At 39.5% G+C, this 18,982-nt stretch overlaps 1 protein-coding gene and 1 non-coding gene across 3 annotated transcripts in view; both read left to right on the forward strand.

Moving 5' to 3' along the window:
- Positions 1–994: 994 nt before the first annotated feature.
- Positions 995–18,982, forward strand: part of Ddc (aromatic-L-amino-acid decarboxylase) — a 62,734-nt gene continuing 44,746 nt past the window's right edge. Inside the window, exons 1-2 of one of the 2 annotated variants that reach the window (XM_083138524.1) lie at positions 995–1,149; positions 12,516–12,624. In XM_083138524.1, coding sequence (XP_082994650.1) covers positions 12,545–12,624 — 80 coding nt within the window. In that variant the 5' untranslated portion in view covers positions 995–1,149; positions 12,516–12,544. Of the gene's footprint in view, positions 1,154–12,515; positions 12,625–18,982 lie in introns of both variants that reach the window. The other variant, XM_083138516.1, reaches the window with a different exon arrangement.
- Positions 17,468–17,539, forward strand: TRNAP-UGG (transfer RNA proline (anticodon UGG)). The gene has a single exon. It is a non-coding gene; the product is annotated as a tRNA-Pro (tRNA).

An 18,982-nucleotide genomic window follows, 5' to 3' on the forward strand; every position in this document is an offset into this window, starting at 1 on the left:
GTCTGTGATTGTTCCCTCATCAATTTAATCTAATCAGCGTTTATCCTAGATTAGCCAAAACTGGAATTAAGTGACGTGAAACAATATACAAATTACCAGGATAATTCGGCCTTTGGCATATTTGGGCCTGGAATTGCTTGGTTTCAAGTTGAGCAGTGGTGGCATTTCCGGTATGGTGCATAGTGTCTAGACTTGAGACGCTTTATTCTGCACAATGTTGCAACATTAGACTCATAGTCCAGCTATTCACAACGGTATATTTTTGCAGTTCCTTTTTTTTTGGTAAAAAGAAGTATCTTATTTACTTCTTAAAAAGCGTGTATGCGTTGCATGTATAAAGTAATAATTTAATGCTTCACTATTCTTCCATTTATGTACGAATCATTTCTTCCTGGTCTGACGACCTGTAGCTGACGGCCTTGGACGAGTTACAGCTGTGAAGTGTTAAAACACGCAAAGTGCTGAGTAACAATTCACAGGAAAAAAAAGCAACTCATTTTCATTTTTCTGGCCGAAACGATAAGATAATTACACGATTAACCCTGAGTTCAAAACAAGATTGCTTTTTCCATACGTCCAAGTAAGTAATAACAGGTTCCTCGGACTTTGAATTCCAAACGATTTTGAACGGAAAAATCCACTCCTCCCCTTTCCTGAAGCACTTTCATTGCCACCGTAGCGTAACAATCAGGGGAGAGTCATGACCCAGAAATTTAGCTTATGGGTGCCTTCAAGCCTCGTCTGGTTAAAGCCGATGACTCGGTTTATTTACGAAGAAAAGGACAGGTACATGGATTTCCCATACACAACTTAACAGGAAAAGAAAGGCAAAAAAGAACACCGAAGTCAGTTCTAGGGGGCGTGTCTTGCCGTAGACACTCCCACTGAATGTTCTAGCGAGAATAGCTTAACTTCACTGTTACGATCGATAAGGTTTCTCTCTCCACTAACTTTCAACCTATACCTCTGCTCCCCCCTCCCTTATTTCTTTTTCAATCAAACCCTCCGCCCACTGCCGCCCCCTACTTCCCGAAAGTACGAACCACACTTAAGAGATAGATAGAGCTTTTGTGCAAGGGCAGTTACTCCGAATCGTGTTGCAGTCCCAGTACGAGATAGTCAGTTCGGCAAGGAACATCGGAGCAACAGGTAGGTAAGTCAAATGTTTCTCGTCTGTTTTTTTGTCGGCTTGTGCTAACTGACATTTTCAAAAATATAACTTGACTTTCTTCAAGACTGAAGAGTGGACATGTGTGCATACTTGAAAGTTGGGGTTTTTGCAGGAATATCAGTACAATACCATTTACAAGAATGCCCTTGCACATTGTCAATTGTAAGTTTCCGAAATGGAATCTAAATATTCCAAGGTCGATGAACCAGCTTTATGTCTGTTTCTTCACTTTCTATTTTTCGAAATGTGCTAGCCATTCAACATACACAATGATTCGCATTGTTTCGTAATTAAAACATACCCCCTATATACGGGAAAAGTGTTTGTCGTCACGTATATATACTGTTCGATATTTCATTTATTAAAAATACTTGTTCACTTCCGAGAAATAAAGAATCGATGATAAAAATTGTGCAGGGGAAAAACAAATTTCATACTTTGCCCAAGATTCAACCCTCTTTGCAACACCTACCCAAAGAAACTAGATGTTGTATCTCTACGAAATATCATCTTCAGGTGTTGAAATCTATAATCGATCGATCACGGGTTCGATTCCTGTTTTGACACATACTAGGTATTAACCCGTGTAGTTTCGGTTTAGCTTCACCCAATTCAAATTCGAATTTTTATTTTTACAAACACGAGCTCTTGTAAGTCGCACGTCTATAGTCCCAAAATACATTAACTGTAAATAGCTCTGTTGCTATTGGTGTTTCTCTGGTGGCTAGTTAAAAACTGTGCCGGAGTGTAGCATGATTAGCAAATACAGTGCCTTGTGTCTTAAATAACTCACTTCCATCTTACAACTACTGTTAACGTCACGAATTGAGGGACATGATCTCGTATTGTTCTAGGAATAAACTTCGTATGTATGTCAAACAAGTTGCAAGTTGGATTCATACCACTGTCTAGTTATCGTAAATGTAGTGTTTATATACAACTAGGTGACATGTAGAATACTGAGTGTAAATATCAAATTGCAAAGTTGAATATGCATTCTTAGTGGAAACTCAAAACAACCTACATTTTTAAGTGTTGATTTATTAAATAGGTTTTGCTTGAACGCTAACTTGAAAACCTACCTGTATGTATTAATTTTTTTAAAAAAAAATGTTAGTGGGTGTAATAGAGAAAATAAACTAAAGCGAAAAGAATGTAAATTGAGTAGACACGAAAAACAATATTAGTAGACAAAGAACGTCGGTTTAACAGAAAGTAAAATTAAGCCGCTAATCACTTCTATAACCTTGCTTAGTGTGGAATTTGAGTTAATTGGTGACTCTTTATACGAGTTCCTCATACACACAGAACTTCGATTTGACTGCCATGCACTACAGGCCTGCGATCGAATCAATCACGAAGTTCTTACGTATACGGTTACCATATATTGAAACTGAAAACTCACAATTTTACGTAAAATTCACGGTAAAGATTGAAATACATTCTGAATTATTATGCACCTAACTGTTACCATCACTTACGTGACTAACACGCGGTATAGGTTGGTCTATTATCGGTTACAATGGCATAATTCTTATTAAAAAAGATAGTCAACAACTATCCATTTTGGTTCGACGGGTTCTACGACATTTCGGGAGAACTAAAATCCGATATATAACCAGATCTAACCTTAAATACACAACAAGACCGTTATAAAAACTTTGATTACAGCTTAATGCAATAGACTTAACGTCAAATTCTAAATAATTAAAAATGCATCACAAGCAAAGTTCTTGTATGAAAATTTTCGTGTGGGGTAGCACTGGATAAAAGTTACGGCTACTCACCCACCCTATAGTATCCGATCTTCATCACAATGAAGTGATGTGTTCCCCGATAGACAAAGTGTCCAGTCCAGATTAGGCTCTTTTTTGTAAAAAAATATTGTTCATTAACTGCCATTCAAAAATTATTCATTTTAAAGGGACCACGAGCAGTTTCATTAATTTATTCATTCTTTATTTGATTTATTCTTATAATTTTCTTCTCATCAATTAGTTTCTTTTTCCGTATTCGTGTGACTTCTCTTTTTCTTTCATTGTGTATTTTCTACTTTTCGATCTTTTGTTAGTTTTAGTAGCTCTTTTCTTTTGGTCTCCAAACATTTTTTAAATCTTATCTCACTCTCTCACTCTCTAGCTCTCACTCTCTAGCTCTCACTCTCTAGCTCTCACTCTCTAGCTCTCACTCTCTAGCTCTCACTCTCTAGCTCTCTCACTCTCTAGCTCTCTCACTCTCTAGCTCTCTCACTCTCTAGCTCTCTCACTCTCTAGCTCTCTCGCTCTCTAGATCTCTAGCTCTCTAGATCTCTAGCTCTCTCACTCTCTAGATCTCTAGCTCTCTCACTCTCTAGATCTCTAGCTCTCTCACTCTCTAGATCTCTAGCTCTCTCACTCTCTAGATCTCTAGCTCTCTCTCTCACTCTCTAGCTCTCTCTCTCTCACTCTCTAGCTCTCTCACTCTCTCTCTCTAGCTCTCTCTCTCTCTCTCTCTCTCTCTCTAGCTCTCTCTCTCTCTCTAGCTCTCTCACTCTCTCTCTCTAGCTCTCTCACTCTCTCTCTCTAGCTCTCTCACTCTCTCTCTCTCTAGCTCTCTCACTCTCTCTCTCTCTAGCTCTCTCACTCACTCTCTCTCTAGCTCTCACTCTCTCTCTAGCTCTCTCTCTCTCTCTCTAGCTCTCACTCTCTCTCTAGCTCTCTCTCCCTCTAGCTCTCTCCCTCTAGCTCTCTCTCTCTCTCTCTAGCTCTCTCTCTCTCTCTCTAGCTCTCTCTCTCTCTCTAGCTCTCTCTCTCTCTCTAGCTCTCTCTCTCTATTTCTCTCCTTATTTGTCCCATCTCTCTCTCTCACACACTTTCTCTCTCTCACTCTGTGTGTGTGTTTAGTTTGGGCTCGGGACATTGGAATGAGACAGTCGGTAACATTTGCACGAAGTGGCACTTTTTAAAGACCGATGTTGAGAAACTCGCAAACACTTGCCCGGAATGACATGAAGAGGGAGAGGAGAGGAGACTATTTTGTTTCTCTAGCTCTCTCTCTCCTTCTAGCTTCCTTTTCTTTCTATTTCTCTTAATTACGTACGTACAGAAACCGAGGCGGGCTTGTAAAAGTCAAGATGAGAACGGGAAAATCGAGACAAGACCGCAGAATAACGGGCTAGAAAATATGCTATTTGTTTAGTATGCTTTCAAAGTTTGTCTACAGTTTACAGTTTGAAATTGGATGCGAACCACTGTGCAATGTGCTGCGCTTCTGACAGGACAACAAGGCATATGAACCCACGGAGCTGGATTTTTGGTGGTGTTGTATTGCCTTCTGTGTGCCCCTTTGCAGCCTCTGCTTGTAAATTAGGTTAGGACATTGTAGTCCTCAGAGAGAGTACAGTTTAGTTCTTGTTAAATAAAGAATGAATTAGTTTTAAACAATGAGTAAAGTTTTTAATGCATATTTTCTTATTAGGGACCTGCCCTCAATTTTGTTTAAGGGGCTTATCCCTGCAGTATTGCGTGACGGACAAAAATATCCTATGTGCTGACATGCCCATACCATAAGAAGCAGTAAATCAATGTGCTGCCTCTGAGGTTCAGAAATGGGACCCCTTGATTAGAATGCGACAGTGCTCCTACTATTCCATCGCAAAGGCCCATGAAATTATAACAAAATATGTGAATAATTCTTGCTATTTCAATATAATAATTATTTAAAGTCCGGAAGAAAAACTAATATCTTATGTTTTTTTAAAAAAAATATCGAGTGGAAGTGTCTCCAGATAATTAGTTTGTAATATTATTAATCTGTTACGATATTTAACAAATTTTCTAGCTAGGCCCAAGAGGCTTTCCTACACCTGTACAGTCAATGTATTAGACAAGTACTAATTACTTACCTACAATATTGGCCAAATTATTGGACTCGTTGCATAAAAGAAGCAGATTTCCTTGTTTTGAAAAAGTTATATGTTGTATATTTGACGATTGTTATATTTTTTTTATGGTCCTAAACTGTTCGTCTGCTTCGATATAATCTTCTTTCCCACAATCCTTTCTTTTACTGTCCCCAAGAATATGTCGTAACACGATTCTTCGATTCTTTGCACATCCACAAAAATGCGTTGAACAATACGTAAGTGTTATTTATGCTATTTGTTTGGTTATAACAAAGGAAATAATATTAATTCTGATTGTTGTAAGGGTGTTCTTTATTTGTATCTCCGGAGCAACATGTAATTTCATAAACCATGTGGTTTGAAGTTTAGAAGGAAGAGTAATAGAGGAATTGTACACAAGCAGTGATTAAAATCGGCTCGAAAAGAGCCAAAGGTGAAGGCCAAAGGTGGTCATACGAAGTACTGACAGTACTTGCAGTGTGAATAACAATGCAATGTGTATCACAAAACATTAAATCTGTCAAATTTCTCAACATGAAGCGAGTTTATCAGAGTTTCATTTTTTCAACTAATGAGTCCAATAATTTGGCCAATACACTATTTAACGCGTCTATTGTAAGTTGCAAATACTCGCTGCGAAAGTTCGTGTGAAAGTTGCCTTGGTACTGCATTTACATGGCCATTCCGTATGACCTATACTTGTATTAAATTGACGTCAACGCCGCACAACATGGAGGTCTTTGCTGGTAACAGACCTCTCACCGCTCCTGGGCTCGAAGCCGAACGTTTTGTAATTTAGCTCCATAAAGATATTTGTTTAGTGAGGGTTTCCCCCTCCTCCCCGGCTTTTTTTGAGATCATGAAAATTTATTCCAATTGACTATATCTGGTTTACTAACTAGGTGGCGAATTTATTTCGAAATCCCCCCTTCCTTCCCCCAACATATATATATATATATATCATATATATATATCATATATATATATCGTCGGATTGTGACGGGATATCCTGCTTAAAAGGGATTTTTCGTTTACAGGTTCTCAATTTGGAGCAGTCGAGGTCTTCGGCCATTGACTTAGCATTTCCTGACGGACTTAACTCATAGGAGGGGAGCGGGGAGGAGAAATCTAGTGCAAGTGTATGTAAGAGCATAATGAATGCTCATAGACAAACTCTCGTAAATTTATGCGAAGGTAAAATTTGTTTCCCTCAGCTACGTTGGCGAAGTATCTAAAAGAAATCCTCTCCGCGCTCAACCTCGCAAAGTATATATTCTCAAAGATATTTTAAGGTAGGTTCACAAGTCTGTCTTTCAAAGTATTTGGCCGTTATGAAGATTTAAGATCGAACGATTTAATTTTCAGGAGATTTGGCGTGGTCATAACATTAGTGATTTGCCGCCTGACCTTCCCCAATAGTCAGCCGACCTCCGTGGCGGAATGGTTAGCATAGAACGCTACGGCACCAGCGCTCCTGGGTTCGAATCCCAGTCTGTTAGTGTCCCTTCATCAATTTCATCAAATCACTCTTCATCGTAGGCCTCGCCGATGGCATAGTGATAGTGTCGTCTCCTTGTAATCAAGGGTTCCCGGATTCGATCGGATTCCACTTTAAACTGTATGTCCAGTCCGATTAGCCTTACTGTGCACAGCAACTCAATCACTCTTCATCGTTGCCATTAACCAAAGCTGCACAAAAAGGCGAGGCTAAGTAATAAAAATCAAATCTTTCCCAATATTTGAGTTTTCATTACCCAACCAATGCTTAAGTGACGATTTAAATTCTTGTGAGACGCGCTTACTTAAGATTTGAAAATATCAGCAGGATTTGGCTGTCCGTAACCTACTAATAAGCGTTGTCCGCCATGTCGAAATTCTTGACAGATTTCGTTCCAAAATGCATATCAGTCCGAGGTACCTGATAGCTAGATGAATTTGAGCTTAAAAACCACTAACTTTACCATAGTTATCGTGGTCACAAAATTGTTAACTTGGGTGAAATTCCTCTTGGTGGTCACATTATTCCTATATTTCACCCTATATAAAAATTAACCGTGGCTCTAAAGCCCTGGAAGGGCCGTGGCCTATCTCCCGACTGCCAGTCTCCCTACCACAATCCTACCTAGAGGTGTGGAGATCTTCAACAGATAATGGGGGTGACGTAGGGTCAGTACGTCGAACCCTCAGCCGTTGATGGAGATTTCTCGATCGAGTTACGCCACTCACTCGCAGCTCCCCAATTTCCTCACGAAGGTGGGTTGCCACCGGTCCTCTACACACACAAAGAACCCAGAGACGGAAGCCAGGCGGACTCGAACCCGTATCATGCCAAAGGCATGACTCGAATCCGGGACCCCGGGCGCCATAGTCCGATAGTCTAATTATTTCGTAAAAAGGGCCCGAGTATGGAAGAAGCTGGAAAGAGCAACTTTCAAGCAAATGCCACCTGCGATCTTCAGCGGATGTAAAAATAGCTTGAGAGAATATTTCTCACCCCCAGTCGGTATCTGAAATCTATCGCGTGCACAGTTAGTGCCTCGGAATTATAAAAGTTGTTGAACTAAGAAAGTTATGGCGTGAATAGTTGTTACCGAACGTTACAAAAGGAGTTACAGCGAGGAGTAGTACACTATCGGAAAGGAGTTTTATTTCAGGAGAGTTCATCAGAGTTTCATCAACGAACCAGCGAGTCGATCGTCACTTCCAGATCTACAGGTAACGAACGTTCCTCTATCCTTGTCTTTCATTCTCTCACACCCTTGCCAGACCAGTCAATTGTAGTGTTTAAAGTAATCGTGAGTGTAGTTCTTATTTCACGGGGCTAGCCCCCTTGCTTGGTTAAGTGTAGACGTAGCGCTTCAGAGCTACCCCCCTTCCTTTTACAACGTTCCTCTCGCCTAGCAAGCGAGTGACTAAAGGCTGTCATAGCCCATCAACGACCCCCCTTTTAGACTTTATACGAACCCATGCTGTCCCGCAGTCAGTCCAAAGCAGACCGCCTTAGACCCATATCCTATCCTTTCACCTTATGCCCCTCCAAAACCACGCATTATGCTACAAGGTTTTTATTTTAAAAGTACTAAAAATTTCTTCGACTGTAGAAGAAGCCGAGCATTGCCGAACGAGATGGGTCTTACAAATAGAGAACGAGACAGGCATTTATAACTAGACGATCCTGCAAAATATTGTATTTGTACAACCTCTACTAGTATCTATCAATATTTGAAGACGTGTGTATTTAAGGGGAAGGGGTGTTGATAAAAATTTGGGTCTAGCATCCAGGTCATTATTCACTCTTGAAAAAATGAATTTGCGACAGCTCATCAAAAGTTCAATGTGGGTTTTCCCGTGTCCTGGAAGTTCTCTCTTGACGTACTTTGGAGTTAACAAGTGAACACTTCTTTCACCTATTGTTTGTGTAACGTTCTGAAATAGATTGTCTCCAGATCGAAACTATCTGCTATTACGTCAAAGGGAATCTTTATAAGAATGGTTGTATAACTAGCCTCGCAGCACTAAAAGCTCTTTTGCCCTGACGCAAACTACTTTTGAAGATTTTTTATATTACCTGAATATAGCTTGTCCCGTCATCTTCCCTGAGGCAAAATGGGAATCCATCGTGTTATTTGCACAGAAATTAAATTGCCCTGAGGAGAAATCGTGACGTTTTGTTGTATTACTTTTCTTTGCAAAACCAGAAGTATGAAGTTGCATGTAATGATTGCAGTGCTAGTCTTGGCATTTATAATTGTAATTCATGTCAGGCTACGATATATAACCTTTTAACTCATCGCAGAGGACACACAGGGCTCCCAATAGTTCCCCTCAATTTGGATTTTTTTATGTTCTTAAATTATCTAAGCAGTGGCGGTGATTAGGGGGGCGGCAGTTGCCCCCCAACTTTTTAGCACTTTTGTACTAGCACTATGATAAACATTATCTACTAAAGGAAAGTAAACTGTCCTGCCCACCTCCAGTTTTCTAACCCGCCACTGAATCGAAGGTTAGTGCCCATGTGTGCAAAATTGATTTGAGAAACTGATCCAGCATATGTTTTAGTCACCAAAAAAGTTTCACCAATTTTGGTTGAAGGAGAGTTTTATATGTTGTGAATAATTTAGGGAATTTACTTTCCTTAGATACACAATAACATCACAATCAAAAATTGGGCCTCTAGAGCAGGTTTCAGTTTCCCATCTCAAAGCCAGTAAGCAGTAGAGCAGGTGCGGGCGAACTGATTGCCTTGAGAGGTTAAAAATCCTGCAGGAGATGGCGCCTTCCTTTTCAAGGAACCACCTCTTCCTCTGGCATGATTACAACACCACGCCACCGACGAAGCCTCCTGCCTCGCTCATTCCCTCCTTTCCGCTGCTCGCTCTGCAGTCCACATGTGCATGTGAGCTCGGGCTTTCGCGGGCTCTGGAGGAAACGTCAACCCGAAAGGCGCGAAAATTCAACCAATAGCGTTCGAGCCCTGTCAATTTTTCACTCCGGCCTCCGTGGCGGAGTGGTTAGCACGTCGGGATACGACGCCAGGGGTCCCGGGTTCGAATCCTGGCCTGGGCATGGTTGTATGTGAGTGTTCATTCATTAATTTCATATAATCACTCATCATCTTCGCAAATTAGCCAAAAGTGGCACAAAAGGCGAAGTAGAATAAAGCAAATCAATCAATCAATCAATCAATTTTTCACCCCTTTGTATTGCTCAAGAGGGAAGGAAGGGGAATAAGAATTACCTCTTGCTTCAGTTTGTCCTTTGGTTGGTGATATATTGGCTGGGGCTACAGCCTGACGACCTGGATATGGGCAACGAAATACAGAATGTATAGAGCGACCACAAGGAAAGGAACCTTCGGCGAAAAGTCTCCGCGCACCTTCCCCTCCATCGGTTCAATTAAGCATACTCCACTCTGCCCCTCCCCTCCACCCGGGAGTACTGTGCACAGGAGTCTCGGATCTGCGCAGGCTATTTTGCTGTGGTTCCACTAAACATCGCACTCATTCTCCAATAGCATAAGGGCTAGAGCTCACAACCCTTCTTAAATACGCCACTGACATTGATCTTTACTTAGCCTCAGCATTGGCGCAAGTTGTAATAGACGATGAATGAAGCAAATTAAATCGCGATACACGTGTAAGCGAAGAAAACAATTATGCAAAATTATCGGAAACGGTGTGAACTATGTTCTAAGGAAGCTCATCCACGTGCATTGTGTGGGAACAGCTGACAATCGATAAAGGTCAAAAGGCACTTCAGGTAGCTGCTCTGTAACAAGAAGCGGTATCTTACGAAATCAGTTTGTTGTTGCGTAAGAGATAAGGTGGGATGGGAAGAACCGGCGGGAAAACAGTCTGGGCAGATACGGGAGCAAAACCAGTAGACTGGCATTGACCTTTTTGTTTTGTACCTGTCATTTTGTTCATTTGAGTTACCGTTTAGTTATCTTTGAGCTTTTGGTGGTATAAGTACTGGTATTTATAGCATTGGATAACTAAAGTAAGTAATCTGTTATTTTGTGCTGGTATGAAATGGAATGTTGTTAGTTCAGATTTTAAGATTAACTTACAGGGGTGAAATGTTAAGAATCGTGAATGTCTCCTACCTATGCAGTGCATGAATGTCTATTTTTATTACAGCTATTTTACGTCGTGATGGTCCTGTCGGTACGGCGTCTGATTGCCACACGGTACGCCCAGGTTCGATTCCTTTAAGTGACCTCTAGTGAAAAAAAATCCCTTATGCCTCTGGTTCGTCACACACTGGTGCTCATTCGGTCAATTTCCTAATCAACGTTAATCTGAAAGATGAGGATGGAAAATATGATGAGATAAACTTCGATCCATGTCTCACTGAGGTTTTGGCGTAATACATTAACTACTCCGCCAGAGACCCCCCCCACACACACACACACGCGCGCGAAACTAAACTTTGTTTTGTGCAGGTGTTGTGTTCTTTTCCATTATAATCTTTATTTCCAGTCGACAGTAGTTGTGTTCTTTATTTCCAGTCAACAGTAATTGTGTAATAACTTTTTTTTCATCATCACCACTTCAAGCAATTTATTAATACCTTGTGTAATTTATATTATATTAACGCATGCATATGTGTGACAGGCTCCGTTTAAATGGGACAGCGTAACGTTCATTGTCACGATAATTGAAACCCAAGCTGTAGGCAACACTGCAAAATGTTTTCATTAGATCCACGTGAAGATAACTTGAAAAATGTTTCCATCCTCCGGTGTGTAATTTTGAACTTTGAAGACAAATGGATAAGGAAAGGTAATAAACGGGATGTTGCGTAATGCTCCATTCAGTGTTGCCAGTAAAAGCGCGTTCAGTGGTGCATGAATGTGTTATGAGTGACGAACGTCGTTCTTCTTGAATAGCTTTCAGAGTCTGGAATTTTGAAGCTAAAAAAAGGAAATTAGTGGAATTTAATATTATGTAACATTATAATCCTAAAGTTTTAAACTTTACTTTGTTGTACCAGTTTGTCATTTTTACTCTTCTCCATCCACTTTAAAAAACAAGGTTAATGCAAACAAAATCGAGTTACTTCTGTCCTTTCCTACGTGTTAGTTCCGGTGTTTAGCCCACGAACATATTGGTGGTAGCTCTACAGTTCGTAATACAAAGCAGCTATATATACACACACACACACAGCAGCTATGTAAAGATCCTACCCAGCTGTCATTGGAAAAGCTAAGAGGGTTTCTCGCATGCTACAGTCTTCCATCTTATAGGAGACACAGATATTTATTTATTGCAGACTTTTTCATTACTATTGACATAATCGAAGATCATGGACATAATCAACACAACAGAATTGCAACCTAAGACTCCTATCTTCATAAATCAAGGGGTCCCGGGTTCGATACCCGGTGGAGGCACATAGTGGTTCGGATCTCGCTTTAAACTGTAGGTCAGTCCCGATTAGCCTGTCTGTGCATAAAATGGACTTAAAACAACAATTCAATCAATCAATCAATCCTATCTTCATAACGCGATAATCTAACCTCTGTAGTAACTGTTAACTTCTACATACATGTTAGGTACAAAATAAAATAAAATTTGCTTTCTTCGGTAAATTTTCTCTGTTGTCCTCAGGACAACATCTCTGCCACCTCTGGTGGCATCTGCTCATCCAAATCTCTAACACTTGTGCGGTATACAATACCCATAACGCAGCCCCACAGAAAGCCTAGGGGGTTAAGGCCCGGTCATTGTGGAGGCCAAGGAATTGTACCATACCCACCCAAGCCCATCTATCAGATTTAGATAACGTCACGAACACGAAGTAGCCAGTCTGGAGGAACGCCGTCCTGCTGGAGTACAAATAAAATTGTACGAGTTGTGCTATCTTATTTCGCTTAGCTTTTATGCAGGTTTGAGTACTTTTCTAATATTTTGTGTTCATATGTTGTATATTGATTTGGTTCTTTTCATATACTTCCAGAACTTGAGAATAGGCCCACAAAAGCAATCATGGACGCAACGAAGTTCAGGGAGTTTGGGAAGAGCATGGTGGATTACATAGCAGACTACTTAGAGAATATCAGAGACCGGTAAGTGCCATAAATTCTGTTTAACGAATACATGCGTTCTTTAAACCCTCGCCTCTACGTTAACGTACTAAGCTGATCCACAATAGGAATAATACATCGCCTTTATTGGAGCCGGCTTGTTTCGGCCTCGAACTGTTTTTACAAAACTGGTTTATTTTTTAAGGCAGGTCCAGATTTAGGGGAGAAGGGCCCTAAAGGGACGGACTAAAGTTCAGGGCCTCCACTGAGAAGAAAATATGATTACTCCCTGCACTTTGAAACATGCAATCTAGATCTCCCACGTAGCAGTCAGACGCCTATGGACTGGACCCCAGGACCCTATTTTGAGTACATAAACTGTCAGGTTCGATAATGTAGATAGAATATAATTGAGAATATTAGCTATGGAAATATGATCGCTTTTTCAGACACCCTCTGATTAGGTTATACTTTTGTTTACTTTGGTCTACAATTTTTTGAGTTGGATCACCTCAGATGTCTGTCAAAATCAGAATAATCCGTACACAAACACTTGCAGCATGAAAGATTACGTTGTAATCGTAGCTCCAACTATTTCTCACTGTTTACTTTTCGAACTTGCGTTCACTTTCTAATCCTCCAATCACTGTATTATATTAATTCATCCATTTACAAACTCTCTAGGTTCATTTTTGTTGATTTTTTTTTATGTAGGTGCCCCATATGTTAATTGATTACGTAATGAAGCTTTAGTTTCTCTTGCCAACACAGAATGAAGGTAGCCAGGCACCGTGACATGGCGTGCGTCAAACTCGGCGAGGTGTAACAGGCTTTTTCTTGCACCAAGGCTCGGTTACACCACCACCACCTCGAAGGAAATTCGAGCTTTCTCCTCAATTCTTTTACACACTTGACGGTCGCTATAATCTTTGCAGGGAGAACGAGATTTGTGGCATAGATTATATAGATGGGATACTTCGCATGTCCCCTGGAAGCTAACTTCTTTCAGTCTCCTGTCGCGATAGCGCTAGTATCGCCGAGAGCGTGACGTAGGCTCAAGTTATCCAAAGTTTGTGAGGGTCGGCGGGTTGCAATGTTCTAATGAGTTTGTTATTGCTATTGTTTATATCATTATTTTGTTTATAGGCATACACTTCACTACAGTGAGGGGGAGGTGTCAGGCTGCTCAGTCGATCGCCTTTGAAATTGGCATCATTCATTTGACTGTAAAATATAGCAGAAACCTTATATTTATGATGGCAGATAAAAGATTTAATTTAAGTGAATAACTATTCCAGCAGAACATCTGAAACAAAAGAAAATCAGTTAAATCCAAAACTAGGATGTAAAATACATAAAATCGGGGCAGAACATGCACATGTTTTTATATCTCATCAGATGAAATGTATTAGTTGCTCGAAAAATTTATTTGAATGCGATTGTGAGTAGGAAAATGAAGATGTGAATTGTATTGTATAATTTTTGCATAAAAATGAAGTCAATGGATAAGGTCTGACCAAAAATAACGATAATAAAATCGTCTTTTATTAGATCGGGCGTGTTTCGGCCTCGAGGGCCAAATAACCTATAACCTCCCCCCCCCCCCATTTTCGTTGTATCCCTGATCGAGACATTTTCTAATTTTCATTAGACCTGTTTTATTTTGATAAGCGGATTTTTCCAATATCACGAAGACGAACTATTAATTATCTGATGGTTTGGTGATAACGACATCACTTTGTAATCAAGGTGCAATTGCAACAGCAATAATATCTGAACCAAATGCAATTTTGCACCACACGTTTTCCAGGGAGCAAGGGGGCACTGGCTCTATACACCCATGGGGACAGATACATTCAGTTATTATTTTGGTACTTTTCCCCCAGTGTTATTAAAAAATGGCTACGCCCTGGTTTAACATCCATGTACTGCACTCTTTCTATTTAACTTTTCATCTGTTTCAAAAATATTTTTCACCATTTTCAGCATCTCTCGTGTTCTACTTTTCCAATTTGCTTAACTGCTATTCTTAGCTCATAATCATTCATTGACCATCATATTGTTTTTTTTTTACCACCAGACTTTTTCCTTGCCACTGGACACACTTCTGGTTGGACAATTTTCTACTTTTTTCGTTACTTAAACAAGGAATAACACCATTAGGGTGGAATTACACTATTCATCAGGAAAATACGCATGAAATCAGGTCCCAAATACATTTTTTTAAGAAGCATAAAAAAAAATGTGAATGCTTTTCTTCAATTTATTAGGTGGTCAGATAATTTTTTTATACTGGGGCATCTACAGAGCCTAAAGCAGTCTTTTGGAAAGGTAACATGTTTGCGGGAGTATTGGCGATTAAAAAATGAAAAGGCAATCGAGAGACAGGGAATGAAATGTTAATTCATCATAAATAGTATTGTGTGAAACCGTTACCACTTGTTTTCAAAGTGAAACAGCCAATCACAACAAATCTTTCTTCACATGACAAAATTGACTAAGATTTTCAACTCTGTGCGATATCTTAATCGCTGGTGTCGCCAAACCGTCAATCGCTCTACCCGTTAGTCGCGGAGTTATTTTCAGTCTCTCTTGAATGGTTGGCTACAAACTGCAACTGCTTGATGGGAAACTCTTCAACGTCGTTTGTTCATGCTGATTGCACCTCCACCATAGGCAGAGGACTTGCACTGTGAAAAGTTGACTGGAGACCGTCAATTTCCGCTGACATCCCACTACCGCCAAGAAATTATCAATACAGTTTTTAAAATGTTCACTGCCATTATATAGTTACCCTAATTAATGCAATCTTAATGATTCAATTTTAAAAAAATACGTATACATTTGTAATCATTATTTATATTTTACAGGATTTATTAAAGTTTTTAACAAAGGGTTCTTCCCATTAAAGACTGTTAAATTTTAACTGTATTGAAAATTTTATGGAGAGGCAATAATAATCTTCCAGTACACTAGAATAATTCTGTCTTGCACAAAAATAACGAATTTTATGGAAGAATTAAGCTAAGTCACAAGTAAAAATACCCTCATTTGAAGAAGTTTTCAGTAAAAATTTATGAACATGCAAAGTATACCTCAAAACAATATATATTAAGTAGTTTGATCTATGTGGCCGCGAGACAACAATTAAAGTTATTTGTGAAGATCTAAGAAATAGTAATTGAATATCAAACATTAAATACGATGAAAATAATTAATCAATAAATCAAGAAATGGGCATAAAACTTTCGATTCACCATTGGGATCTCTCCATGCATTTTCAAGTAGAAGTGACTTCATCTCTCGGGAAACTTTGCGATCGATATTAACGTATTATTTTTCCCATTGTGTGTTCTGAACTTTTCGTGTAATATTTGCAACTATTCGTGTTTTCAGTTTAACTCAATTTTGTGCAGAATCGAGCGTTACTAAGAAAAAAATATATTCAGCTGTACTTCTAAGAGTTCGTAATTTTTTACTTCGCTGAACAATTGACTACATGCTTGAACTTGTTGAATGATGAAAACCACTTCAGGTTGACACGCACCTTCTGCCTTTAGGGCCTTATGTTAGTCTTGTTATAACCCTTTTATCGGACTTCTCAAAGGCTTCTAAGGGTTAGTAGGACCAAGCCCTTGCGAGGTCTGTGGTGCAGGATTTATTTTTGATTATCACCTATGTAGGTTTGAAATGAAAGATTATTAAGATCTTTTACTCGAAGATTTATTTATACTTCCGATGTTATACAAACACTTTTTCAAACAGACAGTTCACCCGGTATAACTTGTAGGCCTAAACCTATTAGTTGTACCGAAGTTTATAACCCTGGTCCTTTTGATGATGCAGGAGAACGCCTTATTCAGAGTTGGGTTTGTGGAATATCTGCCAAATGGAGTACAAGTACACCACCCAATCCGAAGATTGAAGCAAGATATTACCCAACGTCCCCTGAACCATCAGCCTTTCGGCAACCAGGAGAATGTCCCGTACGCTTACAAAAGTCAAGCTCTTTTATATCCTAATTTTGTTTACAATTTACCATGGTTACTACATAGTTGTTTTATATTTCCATAGTTTCAGCATTTTTTCCTGATTTAAGTTAAACAATTCATTATCTATTGTAACATTAACAATAACACATTTTTAAAGAAAAGGTTCCAACATAGATTAATACAATACAGATTGAATAGTTTTGTGCTTGAAAAAGCATGTGTTGACAGGGGCGACACAAGTTTTGCTCTCGATCTATTAACTTTCTTTTATGCATTTCCTTAATCTTTTCTACATCTTTTTGCTATATTTCTTTCTACTTTAATTAAAACGATATTTATCTTCCAAAAAATATTTACATTCTTTCACTTTGTCATCTAATTTTCTATTTCGAAGTTTTCATTTCTTTGCTTCCAATATGAAATATCTGGTTTGTAATATAATAATAATAATAATAATAATAATCCGTCGCGCAACAGCCCATGAAGGGCCTAGGCATACCTACCGACTGCCGGTCTCCCTCCCACGCTTTCCTTCGTCACCTCTAAGCGTGGAGATCTTCAACCAGTATTGGAATAGTCGGGGGGGGAGGTCAGCCCGACGTATCCCCAGCCGTTATAGTAGGTCTCAGTGACCGCATTACGCTCACTCACTCGGAGATCCCCAATTTCCTCACAAGTTTTCTAAAAAACAAATAGCCACACGCTTATATCAAAATCAAGGCTTCGGCGCTACTCTGAGGATACCCCGATTTGGTGCCCTTGAATTATGACACGAACGAGTTCCAGCAAAGCTCAAAAGATGGCAGCAGTAGTGCATCTGGATTTCGTGACATACTTTCTCCAATAAACATACGCTATCTCGTTTTACTTGTTACTAAATGTAAATAGACAGCGGCTCGTTGGTCTAGGGGTATGATTCTCGCTTTGGGTGCGAGAGGTCCCGGGTTCAAATCCCGGACGAGCCCAGTTTTTGCTAGTTTTTAAGAATTGTATCCTATTAAAGTTAATTTATTCAATATGTAATACGGTTGAAGGACATGAAATTTTTGTAGTTGTATTTTTGTACGGAAAATGTTATTGTAATATAAACCATATTCCTTGGTCGCTTACTTCAAGACTATTCTTTGGATGAGAACTGTTTCTTTCCGGTTCGGGTAGAGAAGCATATGCTAAAACCTGTTTGGCGAACGGAAACTGGAACTCTTCACTAGAGCTTGATTCACATCTATACTCCAGTAACGCTCAGATCACCCTCCCCATATCGTTGAACGATTTTAAAAATAAAACTGACCGAAGCAACCAAATTACAATTATAGCCAATGAAAAAAAATAAGGGACTAACCACAAATATGATCCATAAACACTAGTTTCAACGACCTTTTTCCAACCAGTTTCATCAATTAAAATCCTTCAATCAAAAACCTAACCTATTGACGGTCATATTTTCCCGGACAACAAAATTGTCATTTTTGTGTGTGCAAATGGAAAGGTGTTTGTCGACCCTTTTCCAAGGCAAAAAATCATTCTCGATATCTAGCCCCGATCCTGTTCTTCGTTTACGGAAAACTGTACAAAATTACTCCCTTTTTTTCATTTTTAAAGTCTAGGGTGCCACTTTTCACACGATGTACGTAACAATCGGGTCCTTGAAACCAGGCAACCTGATGTATATTTGTGACGTCAAACCTAGACCGACAAAGTAATGTTAGTTACCATTGTTGACATTTACAGTTTTGCACATCGTCGTTGCAAATAAAAGTTTGCCGCTTTCAAACCAAAAGTATAACATAAATAAACAACATTATACAAGTATTTATATAATAGCCGACCTCCTGTCCGAGTGGTTAGCAGAGCGTGCTACGTCACCAGGTTTGAATTCAGGCCTGGGCAAGGATGTTCATTGTGATGTTCTTTCATCAATTTAATCATATTGCCACTCATTCTCATCCTCACGATTAGTGAAAACTCTCATAAAAGCTAAGTAAATCAACCAAGTCAATGGATCTCCGCTTTCGCAATTATTTTTCTTCTTTGTCATTTTCTTCTAATTAACGCCAGTGCTGCAACAGCCAAGTCCGTCAATGAAAATCTCTTAAACATTGCAGTTAGCACAATCGGCAGGCTTTTTATACAGAAAAATCGGTGTACTCTGTGAAGAAGCCAACACCAGACTAGCGTTGATCGTACCTTGACCGGGGCGAAGCTTGACAGCTAGTGTGGATACCCCCTGACCGTGAGCGGAGCGTTAGGGGAGAGTGACCTAAGTATTTTGCTTGAGCGTAGATGGGAGGGGACAGGGGTTACCGCGTTTAACCTCCGGTAAATCAACTTTTTCATAAATTTTTATACATTTAGATATAATGTATGGGTAATTGCTTATTATATACAGAGCATTCCCTGACATTCGC

Source organism: Lepisma saccharinum, chromosome 1, assembly GCF_977018435.1.
Source record: "Lepisma saccharinum chromosome 1, izLepSacc3.1, whole genome shotgun sequence".
NCBI lineage: Eukaryota > Metazoa > Arthropoda > Insecta > Zygentoma > Lepismatidae > Lepisma > Lepisma saccharinum.